The 17,344-nt window shown below is 43.6% G+C and overlaps 3 protein-coding genes across 3 annotated transcripts in view; 1 reads left to right on the plus strand and 2 right to left on the minus strand.

Moving 5' to 3' along the window:
• LOC117646678 overlaps positions 1–17,344 on the minus strand; it is a 586,045-nt gene that overhangs the window by 446,427 nt on the left and 122,274 nt on the right. The window lies entirely within an intron of this gene.
• LOC117646838 lies at positions 3,002–4,954 on the minus strand. The gene is made up of 3 exons (XM_034388096.1): positions 4,838–4,954; positions 4,142–4,231; positions 3,002–3,647 (listed from the first exon to the last, which is right to left on the minus strand). Exons 1-3 carry the CDS (start codon positions 4,886–4,888, stop codon positions 3,378–3,380), a joined length of 411 nt encoding a protein of 136 aa, XP_034243987.1. The 5' UTR covers positions 4,889–4,954; the 3' UTR covers positions 3,002–3,377.
• Positions 7,978–9,957, plus strand: LOC117646863 (uncharacterized GMC-type oxidoreductase Mb1310-like). Its single transcript, XM_034388151.1, has 2 exons — positions 7,978–8,018; positions 9,359–9,957. Exon 2 carries the CDS (start codon positions 9,420–9,422, stop codon positions 9,606–9,608), a length of 189 nt encoding a protein of 62 aa, XP_034244042.1. The 5' UTR covers positions 7,978–8,018; positions 9,359–9,419; the 3' UTR covers positions 9,609–9,957.

Genomic DNA, 17,344 nt, shown 5'->3' on the forward strand with positions numbered 1-17,344 from the left:
TGAAGTCATAACTGCACGACATACTCCATGAATAAATTACGATCGTTCGTAAATTTACGAAACGTCTCGCTAACAAATTTGGCGACAAATATGTCGTATATTTACGACTCAAGTCGTATATTTACGACTTGGGTCGTAATAAAAAATGGCAAAAACAACATAATTGCTCTACAAAATGTCGTAAATTTACGATTATTTTTAACAGTGCAGTAGAAGGATAACCATCCACTAAATATCTCGAAAGTCGGAGAGCGTCCGAACTGCCCGTCAGCCAACACTCACGACTCAGGAGCGCCTGCGGTCCGTGCCTTAGGCAACCCATCGAGCATCTGCGGCAGATGGGTCGTCGCCGCGCGCATTGCCATTAAAGGCTAGACCTCACATGATCGTATGCCATATCGGGTCTGCAAGTCGTGTAGTGGCACACGAGTTTCCTTGTCCCCATTTGTTTTGGCGGAGGTGATTTAAAATTTATTTTGGACATATACGGGCGGGAGGGTCTAGGACGATTTTGGATTTTTCTGGCGCCGAAATATCCTCAGGGCAAGGTCGGAAAGTCAGATAAGTCATGAAAATGTTAGCTGGCTACACACACGAATCCGTGCATTTGAAAATGTATGCGCAATACCGTCGAGTCCCCTAAAGTGGGACGATTTTTACGGAAAATCGTCTGTTATTCACAGAATAACGATGACACCGAAAATCGCCGGGGATTTAAGAATCTTCATGTCAAAACACGTCTTTTACCGAAAACAAATTTTTTTCAGCCCATGGGGCTCCAGTAGGAGCAGCAAGAACCGTGTCCCAATTTAGGAGCCAAAGTCTCCTAAAGTGGGACAAAGTCCCCTAAAGTGGGACACGTTCATTCGTTTTCGCCCAAAAACTGCAGTAGCAAAAAATTTCTTAAAATGTATTATCCTATTTTTAAATTTTGAAGCAAGTTTGGTTCTGAAGTCTTTTCGATATCTCGACGGGGTTAAGCTGATATGAGCCTCTTCAATCAATTAGTTTTCCTTAGATATTTTAAATTAGAAACACCCCGGTAGCGCCAAAACCCAAATTGAAATAGGGCCAAAAACCAATAAAACAAAATGGTTTTAAAATTTTAATTTCTGACCAAAACCATTTTATAAAATTTTTTTGCTCAGGTCATTTTTTATAAGTTTCGAAATGCACGGCAAGAAATACATGTTGAAATTTTTAAAAATTTAAAAACCGTTCCCCCGGAATTTTTTTTCTAAAGAATTTTTGTTCAAAATATGATTTTACGCAAGTTTTTGTCGTATGGCGATAACGATATCTTTGTAGGTTTAAACCAAAAGGAAGCATTTGCTTTCAAACATTGACTAAATTTTTTGCTGACTTAAAGCGTACCGAATAACCGTACTTGCCCGACTGCCTGGGCCTCCAAACCGACCTGGCCCCAAACCCAATATATACAAGGCAGCGTTTGTAGGACGCTGGGGGTGAATGTAAGCCTCTGAATCGGTCAAAACCTAAAAAAAACGAAGGAAATGCATGTGGGCCCCCTTTACAGCCCCTCAGAAGATTTCTTCCCACCGTAAAAAGAAGCGTCGGAAACAAATTTTCTAAAGTGCATCTTGTAGATAAAAGAACGCGCTACAACATGTCTGAAGTCTATAATGGTCCGAGCATCAACGGCTCGAAGCCCCGAATCCGCGCTAGACGTCTGAAAAAAACTTCTCTTTTTTTCTGCATCAAATTCCAGTTTTCAAGATTTTTCCGGCATACAGGACATGAGCCCCGTCCCGTTTGAGCCCCGATGGTCTGAGCCCCGACCTGAGCCCCAACCTGAGCCCGGGTTGAGCCCCGACTTGAGCCTCGACCCAAGCCCCAATTTCCAGAGCCCGGATTGAGCCCCGACCTGAGCCCCGTTTGAGCCCCATTTGAGCCCCACTTGAGCCCCATTTGAGCCCCGCGACCTGAAATCACGCATTTTTGCATAATTTATTGCTATAAGGCTCAAGTGGGGCTCAAATGGGGCTCAAACGGGGCTCAGGTCGGGGCTCAATCCGGGCTCTGGAAATTGGGGCTTGGGTCGGGGCTCAAGTCGGGGCTCAACCCGGGCTCAGGTTGGGGCTCAGGTCGGGGCTCAGACCATCGGGGCTCAAACGGGACGGGGCTCATGTCCTGTATGCCATTTTTCCGGGGAGGGGGTATGAGCGGGAACAAGACACTCTGTGCGGGTATGGTCTTGGAGGGGTCCTATCGTCTCAAAAACATTTTTTACCTCGCAAAATATCCACGCGTTGGCCGTTTACGGCCTAAAATAGGGAAAATAGTCAAAATGTCCCACTTTAGGGTTCGTGTTCACATTTAGGGGACTTGACGGTACAAAAAACCACGTAGTACTTTATTGTGTGCGGCTAAGCAAAATGCGCGATTGAATCCAAAGGTTCTTGCTCGCCCTACTTCTCAGCAAACAGCCATTCCACATACTCAGTGTTTTTCTATCACTGCAGAGCAAGGTTCAAGTAGTGATGGACAAGTTCGCCATATGGCACGCTCACTCTCTAAACTCAAGTGTGTGCAAGGCACACTCCACGCTGGACTTTTCAAAAAGTCGTTTTGTTGTATAGTTTAATAATAATAAATCTTGTTTCAAAATGTCATGACCACAGGTACGTTGAGCACACTAAATGCTTAGGTAGAATTTTGTGCGTGCAATTTGCCTCCCTGAGGTCAAATTTTGAGGTTTGAAAGGTACACTCTGCAAAGCCGGGCAGTAGGTCCCTTTACCTCAGCTAGGAAAATGTCTCATTCAGTCAAAAGCAAAGTCATTATCCATGAATTCTAAGAGCGCCTTTTTGGCCGCTTGCGTGTATGTGGCCACATCGGGAACATTTCCAAAGTCAGAACTAAAACGAGACTTGCTTCACTCCCGTTTTGTTGGTGCCTCTGGCGTCCTGCGTTTCTACAAGTGCGCATTCAATGTACCCAGAGGGAATACAATGGTTTTATCTCAAATGGCCTTAAACGGTTATGTTGTGTTATTATTTATTGAATAATCTCACAGTACACGGTAAAAACGGTTCCTGGTTTTCGCAGGATCTCCCTGGAAATTGCCTATGTCTCTCTACCATAGGCTTCCCTGGGAAAACCAGGTACCGTTTTTACCGTGTAGACCCCCACTTCAAATGCCTTTCGCGGAAATTCATTATAGTACGAAGAAAACGGCGCAAGCATAATACGAACGTAGATTTTCTTCGTCGTGTGACGACGGATTTTCTCTGCTTCTTTGCATCTCGCGATAAAAATGCCCCCATAAAAGATTCTAATCAATCGGAGCAATTTTGTTTCGTATCATGCTTGCGCCGGATTCCCTGTACCATAGTTCGAACTTCAAATTGAGGCTTTTAGTGTGATTCCAGGCCGAAGCAATCCGTAGCGATGATGTGGATCACGGGGGCGTCAGCGTAAATGACTTTACGGAACTCCTCGCGCAAGGCGTGGAGGCTGTTCACCGCCTCGTCGAAGACGTTCTTGTAGCAAGCCTTGATGGCACCCGCGGGGGGCTCGGCATTGTCGTCCATGGAGGCGCAGGCATTCGCCCCGGTGTACGCGTTGACGAGAATCTTGCCGAATCCGGCGACGATGGGCATGCTGTCCTTGGCGAAGATGTAACTCTGTGGCGAGAAACGCGGAGTCAAACTATGTGGGAGACTGTTGTCGAGGCCAGAGGCCCACACTGAGAATTTAAGACTCATAAAGCTGGACGAGCTGAGGTATTAAATATCACCCAAATTTGGGTGAGAATCAATTTACTGCCCGACTTTGTTTCATGAAGTTTCCTTACCCAGATCTAGATGATGTTACGCGCTCAAATTTTGTACGCGGTGCTGCATTATTTTGAACCTGTGTGACGTTTTGCTTAACTTTGCTCAAAGTTTCATTTTTACGCAATGCAAATTACACCTATGCACAAAATCGTGCAAGTTACACGTACAAAATTGCAGCTATTTAGGTGGCAGATAGACCCTTTAGCGACCAAATTTGGGTTAGGAAACCTTTCTAAATTTGGAAGACAAAATAAACATCACCCACATTCAGAAAATTCCGAAAATAACGAAAGTTCTGATCAAGACTCCTTCGTTCTCAGTCGAAGACCTTTTGTACTTGCCTGGCTCAAGCACTTTATGATGCTTCTGCCTTGGTAGTTGCTGAAGGAGATGATGTCCTTCTCATCATGGGGAGCCGCAGACACGAAGGCCTGTGGAACGAACCACATTTCCTCTAAAATATTCTGAAATGCCTTCATGGTCGACAAATGTCGTTCTGTCACTGGCTGATGGAGTACACTAGAAACCTAACTGTCTGCATAGTACACTGTGAGACTTTGTTGTCACTTTATGACATAAAACATGGATGATATTTTCATCACTTCCAAACCATGACATTCTCATCAAAGCTCCCTTTTTGCATATGCGTGACAACAATGTCATCCATTGTTTCGATAACATCGTTGCAAGAAAATGAGCCTTGAAATTGTCACCAAGTGACAACTCGAATTTTCTCAGTGAACACACCTACAAATTCATGCTTGCAAACACACTTACAAATGCTTGCAAGTACAAACTTACGCATGGCGCCCTATAACTCCATGCTATGGGCATTTGTAAGTGTGTACCTTCTAAGCATGCATTTGTATACTCTGACCAGAAAACGAAGAGCCGTGAGTTCTCGCGGTTTATGCCATCTGCCGCCTTGGCTAGCATTGCAGGTAGTCCTCGATCGCGAGAACCCAGGGCTCTTCGTTTTCTGGTCAGAGTATACGTTTAGTAGACAGGTTTGTGGTGAATGCTCTCGCAACGCTTGCCTGGGCACAGCACAGGGCCACGAAGGCGACGAGGACTGTCTTGCTGAACATCGTGGCTGGTTGGTACGAAGGTGTACGAGCAACTGCCTCGGTTTTGAATCCTCGGCCAATTTATACGCCACAGCACTGTTATTTGGATGCCCCCTTCCGGGCGATAAGCTGGCAACAAGCACTCCACTCCACCTACGTCGCATGTGCGTTCCAATCTTCCGTAGGGCGGATTTCTGAGAAAAGCTGGACGCGTGCGCTTGATAGTGTGGACGCAAGGGGCAAACAACTTGAATTTTGGTGCACATTTTCCGTGAAATAACGTGGATGTAGAGTGCATGAAGTCAAAGCGATGGAACACTCCAACGGCCAGGACAGTGGCGCCAACACGTGCACACTAAATGCCATAGGACCTTTTTTGTCCCACGATTTATGCAATTTTAAGCACATCCGACGCTGATACAATTTTGTTCCCGCCTGGCGACACATTTTGTCCAACACCTGCTGCAAATTGTACTCTCACTAGACAATTTGTCCCGCCTGGCGGACACAAAATTGCATCACCACCGGATGTGCTTAAAATTGCATCGGGACCAAAAAAGTCCCATGACATTTAGTGTGAAAGGGGCTGGATGTCAGTCGCTCCTCCTAAATGAAATTTCTGTGGGCGCCACTGGGCCAGGAGCTTCCCGCGGGGTGGAAAAAGCTGTAGTAGTCATTACAGATGTAAAACAACTGAAAGGCATCTAAAAACTTGTCCTGGACGATTAGTCTCAATTTACATTCACATTATATAATAAAAGTACATAATCCCATTTCAAAAATCTTGCCGAAGATTTTGCCGTCCTCCAAGCCATTTAAATGCAATCATTTTTGTGAGAGTTGTCCAACCTTTTACAGAAGTCAAAAAATGCAAATTTAGATGCTCAGACCAATAAATAGAGCGTTTTTGGACTTCTGATTAAAAAAACAACACTGATTAAATTGTCGAATATCCTAAATGCGTTAAATAAAAGGTAATGAAGACATAAAGATGACGTCTGGCCTCAAAACTGCTTCCCAAAATAACTTTCGAGCTCTGTCAAAGCTCCCTAAAAGTTCGTAGGGGTTCCACCAATCCAGATCGCTGAAATGAGTTACAGGCGAGGTTTCAAGGGTGCTGTTGAGTTGGCGAAGAAGAAGAAAGACCCTTTCACTCAGTGTTGTGTTGCCAGGTGAGTTGGGAGAAGCACCAGCAGGACATCAAAAACTACTCTCGAAACCACAGCGGCCCGCTGTCCCAGGGATTTCTGCAGCTTACGTCGTTCCACGTGTTGAACGGGTCGGAGAGCGAGCAGCCCGACCTGCAGCTACTGTTCCAAGGATTCGTGCAGGTCAACGAGACAGAGCAGTAAGGATGTGTGCACACACAACGTGTTTTTGTACTTTCATGCTCCAAAAATTTTTGCGATATTTGTGCTTTTGTGAGAGTATGGACAATCCACTGTGCTAACGTAAAAAATTGTACATAATTTACAGCTGAAGAAATACGTCAATCCTTGCTAACGAAAATTCCATAAGCCATTAGCACTGTAATTCAAAGGGTGAGACATCTCACCAATTTTCGGCGATACAAAATGCATCACCGGAAAAAGGGTCGTACACGAATGTGTGCCGAAAAAAAGGTGAGACATCAGCGAGATTGGCCCTCGTTTTCCTGGGGAAGTATCACCCTTTTTTCGGTGATACATTTGTGTACGACCTTTTTTCCGGTGATACATTTGTATACGACCTTTTTTTCGGTGAAACATGCGTGTACGATGATTTTTCGGTGAGACAGTTATGTCTCACCTTTCAGAGGGTGAGATGTATCACTATTTAATTTTGAGTGAGGGTGTATTGTTTTTAGTTGTTCTTTAAAGACTCACCGGTGCGTACTCTAAGGTCTTATCTGTGCGTTCACGGGAAAATACGAACACGCCATGTGTCAGAGGCCGGGTTGGGGGCAGTCGCTGTTTCTCGAAATGCGACGGGGACTGTAACGCGCAAGTCTGACTAGTCGTTCCTTTACTTCACTTACGGGGAAATTCCATTCTAAATCAGTGCACTTCAAAATGCCTATCTCTCGGCTGCAGCTCCAACTTCACAGTTCAGAGTTTTTGGGCGCATATGGTGACAAGTTATTATCTCACAATATTACGTCACCACTTTTACCCCCCCCCCCCCCCCCCTGGTGACGTAAAATTGATCCAGGAAGCGGAAGAAGGGAATAACTTGACTTATCCCCAAATTGAGTTTGTATTTTAATATTGTGCCTTAGAATGGTTTCCATCATTACACCAAATTATTTGACTGAATTCCAAGCAGTTTAGGAGAAAATCCTCATGGAAAAAGGGTATAACTCAACTTAACCACTTTTACGGTCTAAATTTCATTGGAAAATGGAGATTAACTCTACGGAAGTCCACATGAGTCCGTTTGACAAATTGGCAAAAGGATATAACTCAACTTGTATTTTTATGAATCTTGTGTAAAAAGAATCAACTCAACTTAGCCCCCCCTTAATTTTGCTAAGTCCAAAAAATACACCAGAGTAACATACACTTTATGCAGACTATTGTCCCACTTGACTTGTCTCCAAATTCCTCTTTGTTTAGGAAATATAAGGTGAGCTGACTCTGTTTTCCATTTCAATGGAAAGCGATAAGTCGCAGAAATCCTCTACGGAGTGACCTTACACTTTTTATTTTATTTTTTTCAAAATTTTACTAATGCTTTTTGAAATTATTAACATGTGCAACATTCATTTGTTTTGGTTTAGTTTTCCCTCCTAACAGTTTTTGGTTTCTCCTGGAAAATGGCCAAAATTGAGTTATCCCCTTCTTCCGCTTGGATCAATTGGCACGCCGCCTTACATAGTGAGTTGTGGATGAGTGTGTTGTTGCCGCAGGTGCGCGGCAGGCGACTCGTGGCGCCTGAACCGCGTGGCCATCGCCCCCGTGGTGCTGCACCCCCGCAGCCGCGGCTCGGTGCGCCTCAACGCCTCGTCGCCGGGGGGCCCGCCCGTCGTCAGCCTGGGCTACCTGTCGGACGCCGAGGGCCGCGACGAGGCCGTCATGCTGGCCGGCCTGCGCCTCGGCCTCGGCCTGGCCAGGCGCCTCGAGCGGCACGGCGTCACGCTGGAGGAGGCGCCCCCCGCCGCGCAGGGATGCGGGTGAGGATCCACGACACTGGGGCACAAGGCTACGGAAAATTCTGTAAACAGCTTATGGTGAATTGTAATTCCGTAGAACCTTACAGTATTCTCCGTTGGATCGTACAGTCTTCTCCGTATGACCTTACAGTGTTCTCCGTAGGACTATATAGTCTTCCAGGTCCTACGGGGAAGAATGTACGGCCCTACCGGAGAATATCGATAAGAGGGCTACGGAGAATCCTGGCAAAAAAAAAATTAACAGAATTTTCCGTACCTTTTTGCCACAGTGGACTTTGAGGTTTAATGACTGCTGTGACACTGTAGAGTCCTCTGTATAAATCTATGGGAGTGTACGAACAAGTACACAGCTATGGGTGCGCACTAGCCAAGTACTCATCTCTTGGAGTGTATTTGCCAAGCACACATCTATTTGAGTGTACTTGCCAAGTACTCATCAATGGAATTTTACTTGCCAAGTGCGCAACTTTTGGAGGAAGAGTACTTGCCAAGTGCACGCCGATTGAAGTGTACATGCCAATCACTCATCTATTGGAGTGTACTTGCCAAGTCCCATACATCAGTGCCGTAGACAAGTATATCCATAGAAGTGTGATAGACGAGCATGTGAGTGTTTTAGAGTGTGACTTGAGCTATAGACAAGCATATCTATATGATCCAGCATATTAAGTCCAGATTATGCTTTGCTGATTTATAGAGTGCTCTACAAATCGAAGAGCGTTCATTGTTTGCTCTAACTGGAGCATGCCTGCAAGCACGCTCTAGCTAGCCCATGCCTGCCAAGCATGCACTAACTAGTGCATACATGCCATGTACACGCTTCCTGATGCAGGCAACTCCCTATCCCTTAGGCACTATGCATGCTTCAGTTGGCGTGTACATGGCATGTATGCACTGCATGCTTGCCAGGCATACGCTAGCTAGAGCGTGCTTCACTGTAAAAAATTCCGTACTTTTGTACGGAAATGGTACAGAAAAATACAGTACGGAGGTGCGGAGAAAAGTACGGAACGTTCCGTACTTGCTCCATATAAACCCATGTAAATGGGTACGGAAAAAAGTACGGAACGTTCCGTAGTTGGCAAGTACGGACGGTCCAGGCAAATTATTGACCAGACATGTTCCGTACTTTTTCCGTACTTTTTTTCTCACAGTGTTGCAGGCATGCTCCAGCCAGTTAGAGCATACAATGTACGCTCTTCGATTTGTAGAGTGTACTTGCTTTAGTACACCTCCATCTTGTCTTCTATAGACGCTTGCTTGTCGAGTATCTTGTCTTCTATAGACGCTTGCTTGTCGAGTACACCTCTATACATGTGATCACGTGGTGTTCTCGGCAGGGACGAGGCCTTCGGGTCGGACGCGTACCTGCTGTGCCTGGCGCGGCGCAGCACCAGCACCATGTGGCACTGGGCGGCCACCTGCGGCATGGGGCGCGTGCTGGACTCGGCGCTGCGCGTGCGCGGCGTGGACGGGCTGCGCGTGGCGGACGCGTCGGCCATGCCGGGCCTCACCAGCGGCAACACCAACATGCCCGTCATCATGCTGGCCGAGCGCGCCGCGGACCTCATCAAGGCCGACTGGCCGTAGGCGCCGTACACTGCAAGAAAAAGTGTAGATACACTCTCAGACTGTTATTGACTTTTTGTCCTTTGTTAAAGAGTATTTTACACAGCAATAAAAAGTACTATTTCGTCAATATCTATGTAAGATTTCGTTCGTTATATTGACTTAAAGTCAATTTGCTATTGACAAAGAGTCAATACGCAATTGACTTAAAAAATTGTCATTAATTGGTGACAATTTAGTCTTTATAGTGAACAATATTGTACATGGTTACAAAGGAAATACTACTTATTATTGCTGCTTAAAAAACTACGTAAGCAAAGGACAAAATGTCAATAATGGAGAGAAAGAAGTCAATACGAGTCTGAGAGTGTAGCACAACAAAAGTACAACAGAAACTGTACAATAAAAGTACAACAGGGATTGTAGAAAGTACAACGAGAATTGTACAAACCACAACGAGCCCTGGACTGCACATCACTCTTCATGCCGGTTCCATTGTACTTTGTACGGCAATTTGTTGTACTTGAAAAGTACACTAAATTCCTGATAAAAAAAATTTGCCAGAAATTTGTGTACTTTTGTTGTGGTTATTTCCTGCAGTGTAGCCAGATGCACGCTCAGAGTCAAGAGGAAATATACTGTTAAAAATCCACTGTTTTATTACAACACAATCGCACCTACAGTAATGCTGTTGAATGACAACAGTATTGTTTTGTGTCTGAACGGGAAACCCATCCAGAAACAACACTTTTGCTGTATAACAACTTCGTTGTCAAGTAACAATAATGTAATCGTGATTAAACACAGTTGTCTTGTCGTGAAACAGGTGTATCATGTTTAGAAACAGACGTAGAGCAATCTTAAAACATGTAGTGTTGTCAGGTTACAAGGGTCTTGTTTAATAACAGCACGATGAGTGCGAAAAGATATCATCAAAGGCTCCAAAGAAGTATTGTTTCATTACAATCGAATTATCAGAAAACAGCACCGAGCACGTAGCCCTCAAATTGAGGGCTTCAACATGCTTGTAATAAAACAAGACGTGTTGCTATCTAACTTAACATCATAAGTGTTGTTGGCTGAGCGATAGCGAAGCCAGTTACTCCAGTGGGGTCGAAAAGTTTTGTCTGTCTGTCTGTTTGTCTGTCTGCTACTCCTCCTGAACGGCTCGGCCGATCTGGCTGAGATTTTGCAGGGTCATTAGATATGTCCTTGGCTCGCCACACACCAAAATTCAGCTTTCTATCTCAATCTATTCGGTCATATTAGCCAAAAAACACTTAAAAACGGCAGAAAAAAGGCAACTTTTTAGGTACTTTCAACTTTGTGTAAAGTTTCATATCGTTTCATATGTTTTTAACGCTGCTGATGACGAAAAGAGAACCCGTTCGGACCCCCGACCGAAAGTTGAATCCGATTGGTGTAGATTTTGATGACCAAATGCTATTTTTGAGGGGATCACGCCCATTTCCACGGTCTGCCTAGGAAAGCAGCCTGCCGAGGGCAAGGTTAGCGCCGCAGGCCAAGGTAGGTGTATACGCCAGGCGTGGATGGTCGAAACTGGCGCAGCATCGCGAAGCCTGTTACGTCAAGACACGGTCTGGCGTACACCTACCTTGTTAATTTACAACACTTTTTTTAACTGTGTCCCTCCAGCAAAATCAACCAAAAATTTAAAATTCACTGCAATTTACTTAGATAACCGGCCGAAAGGTACAAATAAAGCCATTCGTGGGCCCCCCTGTAAAATGTGCCACCTTAACAATTACGAAAATTACGATTTTTTAAAACTGAGAGACTCCTGCTAGTAGAGACTCACTGTAACTTTTGTTTGCTATCGGCGAGAGAGTTTGGGAGAAAGCAAACGGTTTCAACACCTCAACCAGCGCAACAACGCCTGGCGGGTTGGCAAAATCTTAGACACTCGCGTGCGAGTGGCTGCCTACCCAGACGGGCGCTCTCGACTCGGCCCTGAAAAAAATCTTGTAACTCCCGTGATAAGAAGTAAGCTTCACGGTGATAGATTAAACTTCCTGAATTCAATCCACGTTTTACTAAAACTTGTTCCCAAGCTTATTCACTTTGTGAAGGACCTCTCCGAGATCCTAACTAACAGGAAAGCCGAAAACAGATTGGTTTTCAAAAAGTTTGACTTTTAGATGGGTGGCCTGGCCGATCCAATCTGTACCTCATGAACATGTGCTGCAACTTTGCTTTGGGGTGTTCTGGGGAACCAACCGAACACTTCTGTCCGCAGAGGCATTTTCGGCATTTAGATTTCGCGTGCAGAGCCAAGATGGCGGCCGCTCTGCAAACTCAAGTGTGTGCCTGGCACACACTTCCTGGTGCATGCCTCAGGCACACACTTGCCACAAGTCCCGGTCACCAACTTCACACTGCATACTCAGTACACTCTCAGCCTTTTACTGACTTTTTCTCATCAGCTTACGCATTTCTGTAAGCAACCATAATACTTAGTATTTTTTGTCAGTATTACTTAGCAATTGCTAATTACTGTACTGATATTACCGTTTTCTTAGTAAATTACAAAGAAATTTTTAAGTATTTAAGGACTAAATACTAAGTATTATGGTTGCTTACAGAAATACGTCTGCTACTGAGAAATAGTCAGTAAACGGCTGATAGTGTACACTCTCTTCAGCGTGTACTGACGAGTACACGTCCTTCAGCGCGTGCTCACGAGCACACCCCCGCGAGCGTGCTCTACAAACTGAAGTGTGTAAGGGAAGGTGGGGCACAATGGGACACTTTCAAATTAGCCGCCTTTCGGTTACCGCGGGATCGTCCAATCACGCGGTGGGATAGCCCAGGAGTAGTAGACACGTTGACACAAGGAGGTGACCCCGATCGATCTTCTACCGCCAGGGCCAGGTGGCCACGAAGTTTACAAACACTAAAATCAAGGTAAAACCAGCATCAGCACTCGATTACCTATAGCTCCGAAGATAATTGAGGTAGGGGTAGGTTGGGGAAGAAAAGTACAAAACGCGTACTTTGCACTTTACAGAAGTTTCAAATGAGGATTCAACTAATCTGCTCTCGTGAACTTGTAATCCAATGCCTTCCTAATGAAATGTATCACTGTTCATTGATTATAGTTCCCTACATTACGTACAACATGCCAAGATGAATGTGATTTTGGAACTCCTCGAAAAGGGTAAGAAAAGTACACCACCGGGAAAGAAAAGTACAACGAAAAGAATTGCGATTTCGAACCAGGAGACCACCAATCTTGGCTCAATACAGGTTTGCCCCTAAAGCGGGAGAGCTTTCACTTGCCATTAGTTCAAGTTTCGTCAAAATCGGTCAATTGGTTTTGATTCTACATGGACTCATCACAGAAGGTCCAAAAAGCCTTTTCTCAGAGGTAAGTGGGTACAGCATTTTTGTGCTTTTCTTCCCCTTTTCACGTAAATGCCCAATAACTTGTTTATTTCTAGTCTAATTCTATAACTTGTGTTGACATTTTTGCTTGTCTCGCCTAATCAAATCTATTCCCGTGATCAATTCAATTTTCATCCCGCTTTTAGTTTCTTAGAGGGTGTTTTTTTCTTCCCCAATACCTGTACTTTTCTTCCCCAGCCGACTGTACTTTTCTTCCCCATTTCATTTTTACACTTATAAAAAATTGTGTTGAAGCCTAAGAGCATCGAACGGCACTGTTTTTCAAAGATGATGGTCTAAGCTATAAGGTGGTACCTTACATTGGACTGTCGGCTGATTCCGCAGGAAGCTGTACTTCAAAGTGCAAACATTTAAAAAAAAGATTTTCATAGTTATTTTTAATGTTTTTTTTCAAACGTGCAGTTTGATTCTAAATATTATATGTAGAACTGGGCTAAATTTATTTTTTGTCAGCGGGATGACCAATCTTTCTAAAACCACTAACGTGATGGTTTTGTGTAGTTTCAGTTCGGAGATAAAACGGGTGTACTTTTCTTACCCGAGCCTCGAATGTACTTTTCTTACCCAACCTACCCCTAGATGAGATTTTGAAACAGGGGTCTGTTCCTTGACTCTTTGCGCGTCAGTGACTCGGGTCGCCTCGCTGTCGGATGAGTGGCCATGTCGGATGTGTCGTTCGGTACACAATGGGGACAGACCCGGTTGGGGCAGTCCACTTACTGTCTAATTATGTCCCAACCCCTTCGTACAAAACTATTTCAAAATGCATCGAGTACTTAACTATTCATTTCTTTTCGTGATGCATTTTTACACTCTCAGCCTTTTACTGACTATTTCTCTTTAGCAGACGCATTTCTGTTAGCAACCATAATACTTAGTATTTTTTGTCAGTATTACTTAGCAATTGCTAATTACTGTACTGATATAACCGTTTTCTTCGTAAATTAATTACGAAGAAATTTTTAAGTATTTAAGAACTAAATACCAAATATTATGGTTGCTTACAGAAATACGTCTGCTAATGAGAAATAGTCAGTAAACGGCCGAGAGTGCATAAGTATTATTAAATTTAGTTAAAACTCAGTTACGTTGCTGAACACTATGTTTACCCTCTTTACTGTTTACACGAAATGTGCTTTCTTAGTACATGTTAAGCGTAACGTTACGCTAGCTCCGACGATATGCAGCGTTTTACGCCGAGCATCAAGGGGGGCTGACTCCTTTAATACTTCGTACACAGCCCTATAATACTTGTATAATACCTATAATACTAGAATCCATTATACCAAAAAATGCCGCACGTTTAGTGCAGTTTCGGTTTTAAAATGAGCTGTAAGATTATGGTGAATTAGCGTTTAGCGGTTTCTAGACGGTATGTTAGAGTAAGAAAGTGGCGCTAAGACTGATGTCTAGGTGCTGAGGCTCTTAAAGATGCGCGGTAGTATTTGGAGGCTCAGGAGCGCGAGACGGAATCCTTGTTTTCAACCAATTTGCGTATTTTGGAAACCTTTGATACACGGAAAACCACTTAAAACGACACAATTATCTAAATATAATGTTCGGAATGTATACCTATTATACTCTATAATACCTATAATATATAATACTTCGTACACGGTTCGGGAGAGTCAGCCCCCCTTGCCGAGCATACCCCCTCCCCTAAGTGCCTAACGTAACTCATGGCCAGCCCCTTTCGGTCGCGGTTAGCCGAGCACACCCTCTCCAGTCAGCCGAGCCTGACGATCCTGGCACAGACCACAGACCAGGCAGCGGAGACGAGAGCGACGACAAGCAATTGGGTACTCCGGAAGAGCTGAAACGGAAGTTGAGAAGATATCAAGAAGAAGAAACGCCGGACTTGGATGAGAATAGAACTCCGCGGAAGCGGCAGAACGGCGCCGCAGACGCTCTTTCTCACGAATTTCTCATACTTTGTTCTTCTTGTTTTCTTTTCCACTTCCGTTCCAGATTTTCTTCAAAGTAACCAATTCCGTAGAAGACGTCTGAAAGGGATTGTTGTGTACTTCTTGTGTGCAGCGCTGTACTGCGTAGGGGCAAGGTCGGCCGTCTGGCATCTGGGTGGAACGCAGACATTCCGGATATATCAACGCTACATGTAACCGTCTGGAGGCAAGTACCACGGGAGAAAGAACAGTCAAGTTGTCTTCGCTTTGCTTCTGCTCTGGTAAAATTAAAGTGCAGTATTACCCTTCATTTTCAAGCGGAATCAGTTTACGCGTTACAGGCTCATCCGCCAAGATTCCCTCTATTCAAAGGCATGGGGGAATTTCTAGTCTATGCTTCATTTCAATCGAAACGTCTTCAAGCGTAACCTTACGCTTGATTCAAGCACATTTATTAATTTCTTGTAGACTTTTACGCGAGTGGAAACAACTTCAAAAGATTTGTATACCGAAATTCATCACAGGTTTTCTAAGTGTCATAATGATCTAATTTTAAAAGCGACAACTTTTTTATTGCATCTAAAGCGCCTTGAAAGAGTGAGTGCATTGTAAGTGCAACAAATATTGTATTGCATTACCGCATTTATCACTCTATTAGCGTACACTCTAAGTGTGGAGTGCCCAGAAACTGGGATCCATGGCCTTTCGTCCCTTATCAACACGTCCCTGTGACAATTCGTCTCCACCTATTACGTCCTCAGCTCTTTTTGTCCTTTGTCGATTTGCCCCCAATTTCAAGATTTTTGAAGGTATATGGAGTATCAACTCGTAGTTCCTATTTCCGCGCGGAATATAATCGGGGCAACAATAGCGAGTGTTATAGGGTGACAAAAGCAGGAGTTCCGCACACAGTGGACCAGGAACCATATTTTCGTAATCGTGAGGTAAAAATTCAAACTGACTCCTAGGACTATTTGACCCTGGATTCCTACTCTTAAATGGTCTGTATCAAGTTTAGGTCGACTCGTTCATGAGTGGAGGGGCAACGAAATCAAATATCCCACCACATGTTATGACGTACACACTAAGTTCTTGTGGACTTTTTTACGCATAGTTATGCATGCACAGATACGTCCATATGTTATGTATAATATTATGCATCACTGTGGACATTTTGTGCAGGAAAATGCATAAAATGTCCACAGTGATGCATAATTTTATACATTACCTTATGGACGTTTCTGCGCATGCATAACTCTGCATAAAAAATGCGTCCTTATGCATTTAAAAAGTCCATAAGAATTTAGTGTGTAAATTCCACATTTTCTTCCGTTATGTTTTAAGGGGAGGTTCTACTGAAAATCTTACTTTCTTCAATATTGAAGTCCCTGTTCAATATTCTTGTAGCAATTTAAAGTCTTTTAATGCATTACGTTAAAAATTGTGAATTTGGAGAGAATACTGCGCGCAACACCACGAAGTGAATTTTGCGACTATTTCCAGCGTCCCTTATATAAGTGCTCCTTATGCTAAAACAAATATGACTTTTTTTATTTTGTTCAAAAAAAGTTGATTTTACAGATACTGACCATTTGTTCAAACTTCATAATGTCTTTTTAACAGCTGCAAATCAGAATTTCGAAAAAATGTGAAAATTTCGTGTCATTAATTAGTGCTACTAAAGCACCCCATTAAATGTTGTCAGTTTAGGTCGACCCGTTTATTTATAGGGGCAAGAAATCAAAAAATTCCCCCCAAAATGTTTACGTTAAACTTTCTTGGGAATTTTTTAGATATTTGCTACAATAGGCCTTTTTAAAAATTTCACTTTGGAAATTTTTGGAGGGGGGAAAAAGGGTAAAAATTTCCCCGTTGCTATTTTTAAAATATTATTACTTCTCCTGCAAAATTTAAAATGGGTCCCCAATTTAAAAATCCAAAAATTTTTGTAAACCCTTTTTTCCCCTTTTTTAAAAACAAACCAAGCCGACTGGGCTCCAGCAATCCACCCGTACTTCTTAAGAAATGTTATGAAGTGCCTTGAACTGTTTAGATTTCTATGGTCTGCGTATTGGCAACGAGTCATTTGTAACAAAAGCCGAACAAAAGCGCCTAAAACCACCTTCTCGTGATATTAATTGGAGAAAAAAGGGAGTTACTTCGCGTTACAAAAGCACCAACAAGCTGTACAAGGCAGACTGTCCCAAGTTACCCCCGTTGACGGTATCTGTGCTTGCACAATTATGCTTAAAAGTGCATAATTATGCACTAAATGTTTTTGTTCAAATTTTGTACGAGACATCACAGTTTTTTGTGCACACGAACTTTTTGTACAAATTTGTTCAAAATTTTGTACAATTTTGTACGAAAATGGCGAAAAGTGTGCAGTTTTTCGTACCAAAATTGTGCAAAAATTTCGTGTGCTTA

The sequence above is a fragment of the Thrips palmi genome, unplaced genomic scaffold, assembly GCF_012932325.1.
Source record: "Thrips palmi isolate BJ-2018 unplaced genomic scaffold, TpBJ-2018v1 HiC_scaffold_10, whole genome shotgun sequence".
Taxonomy (NCBI): Eukaryota; Metazoa; Arthropoda; class Insecta; order Thysanoptera; family Thripidae; genus Thrips; species Thrips palmi.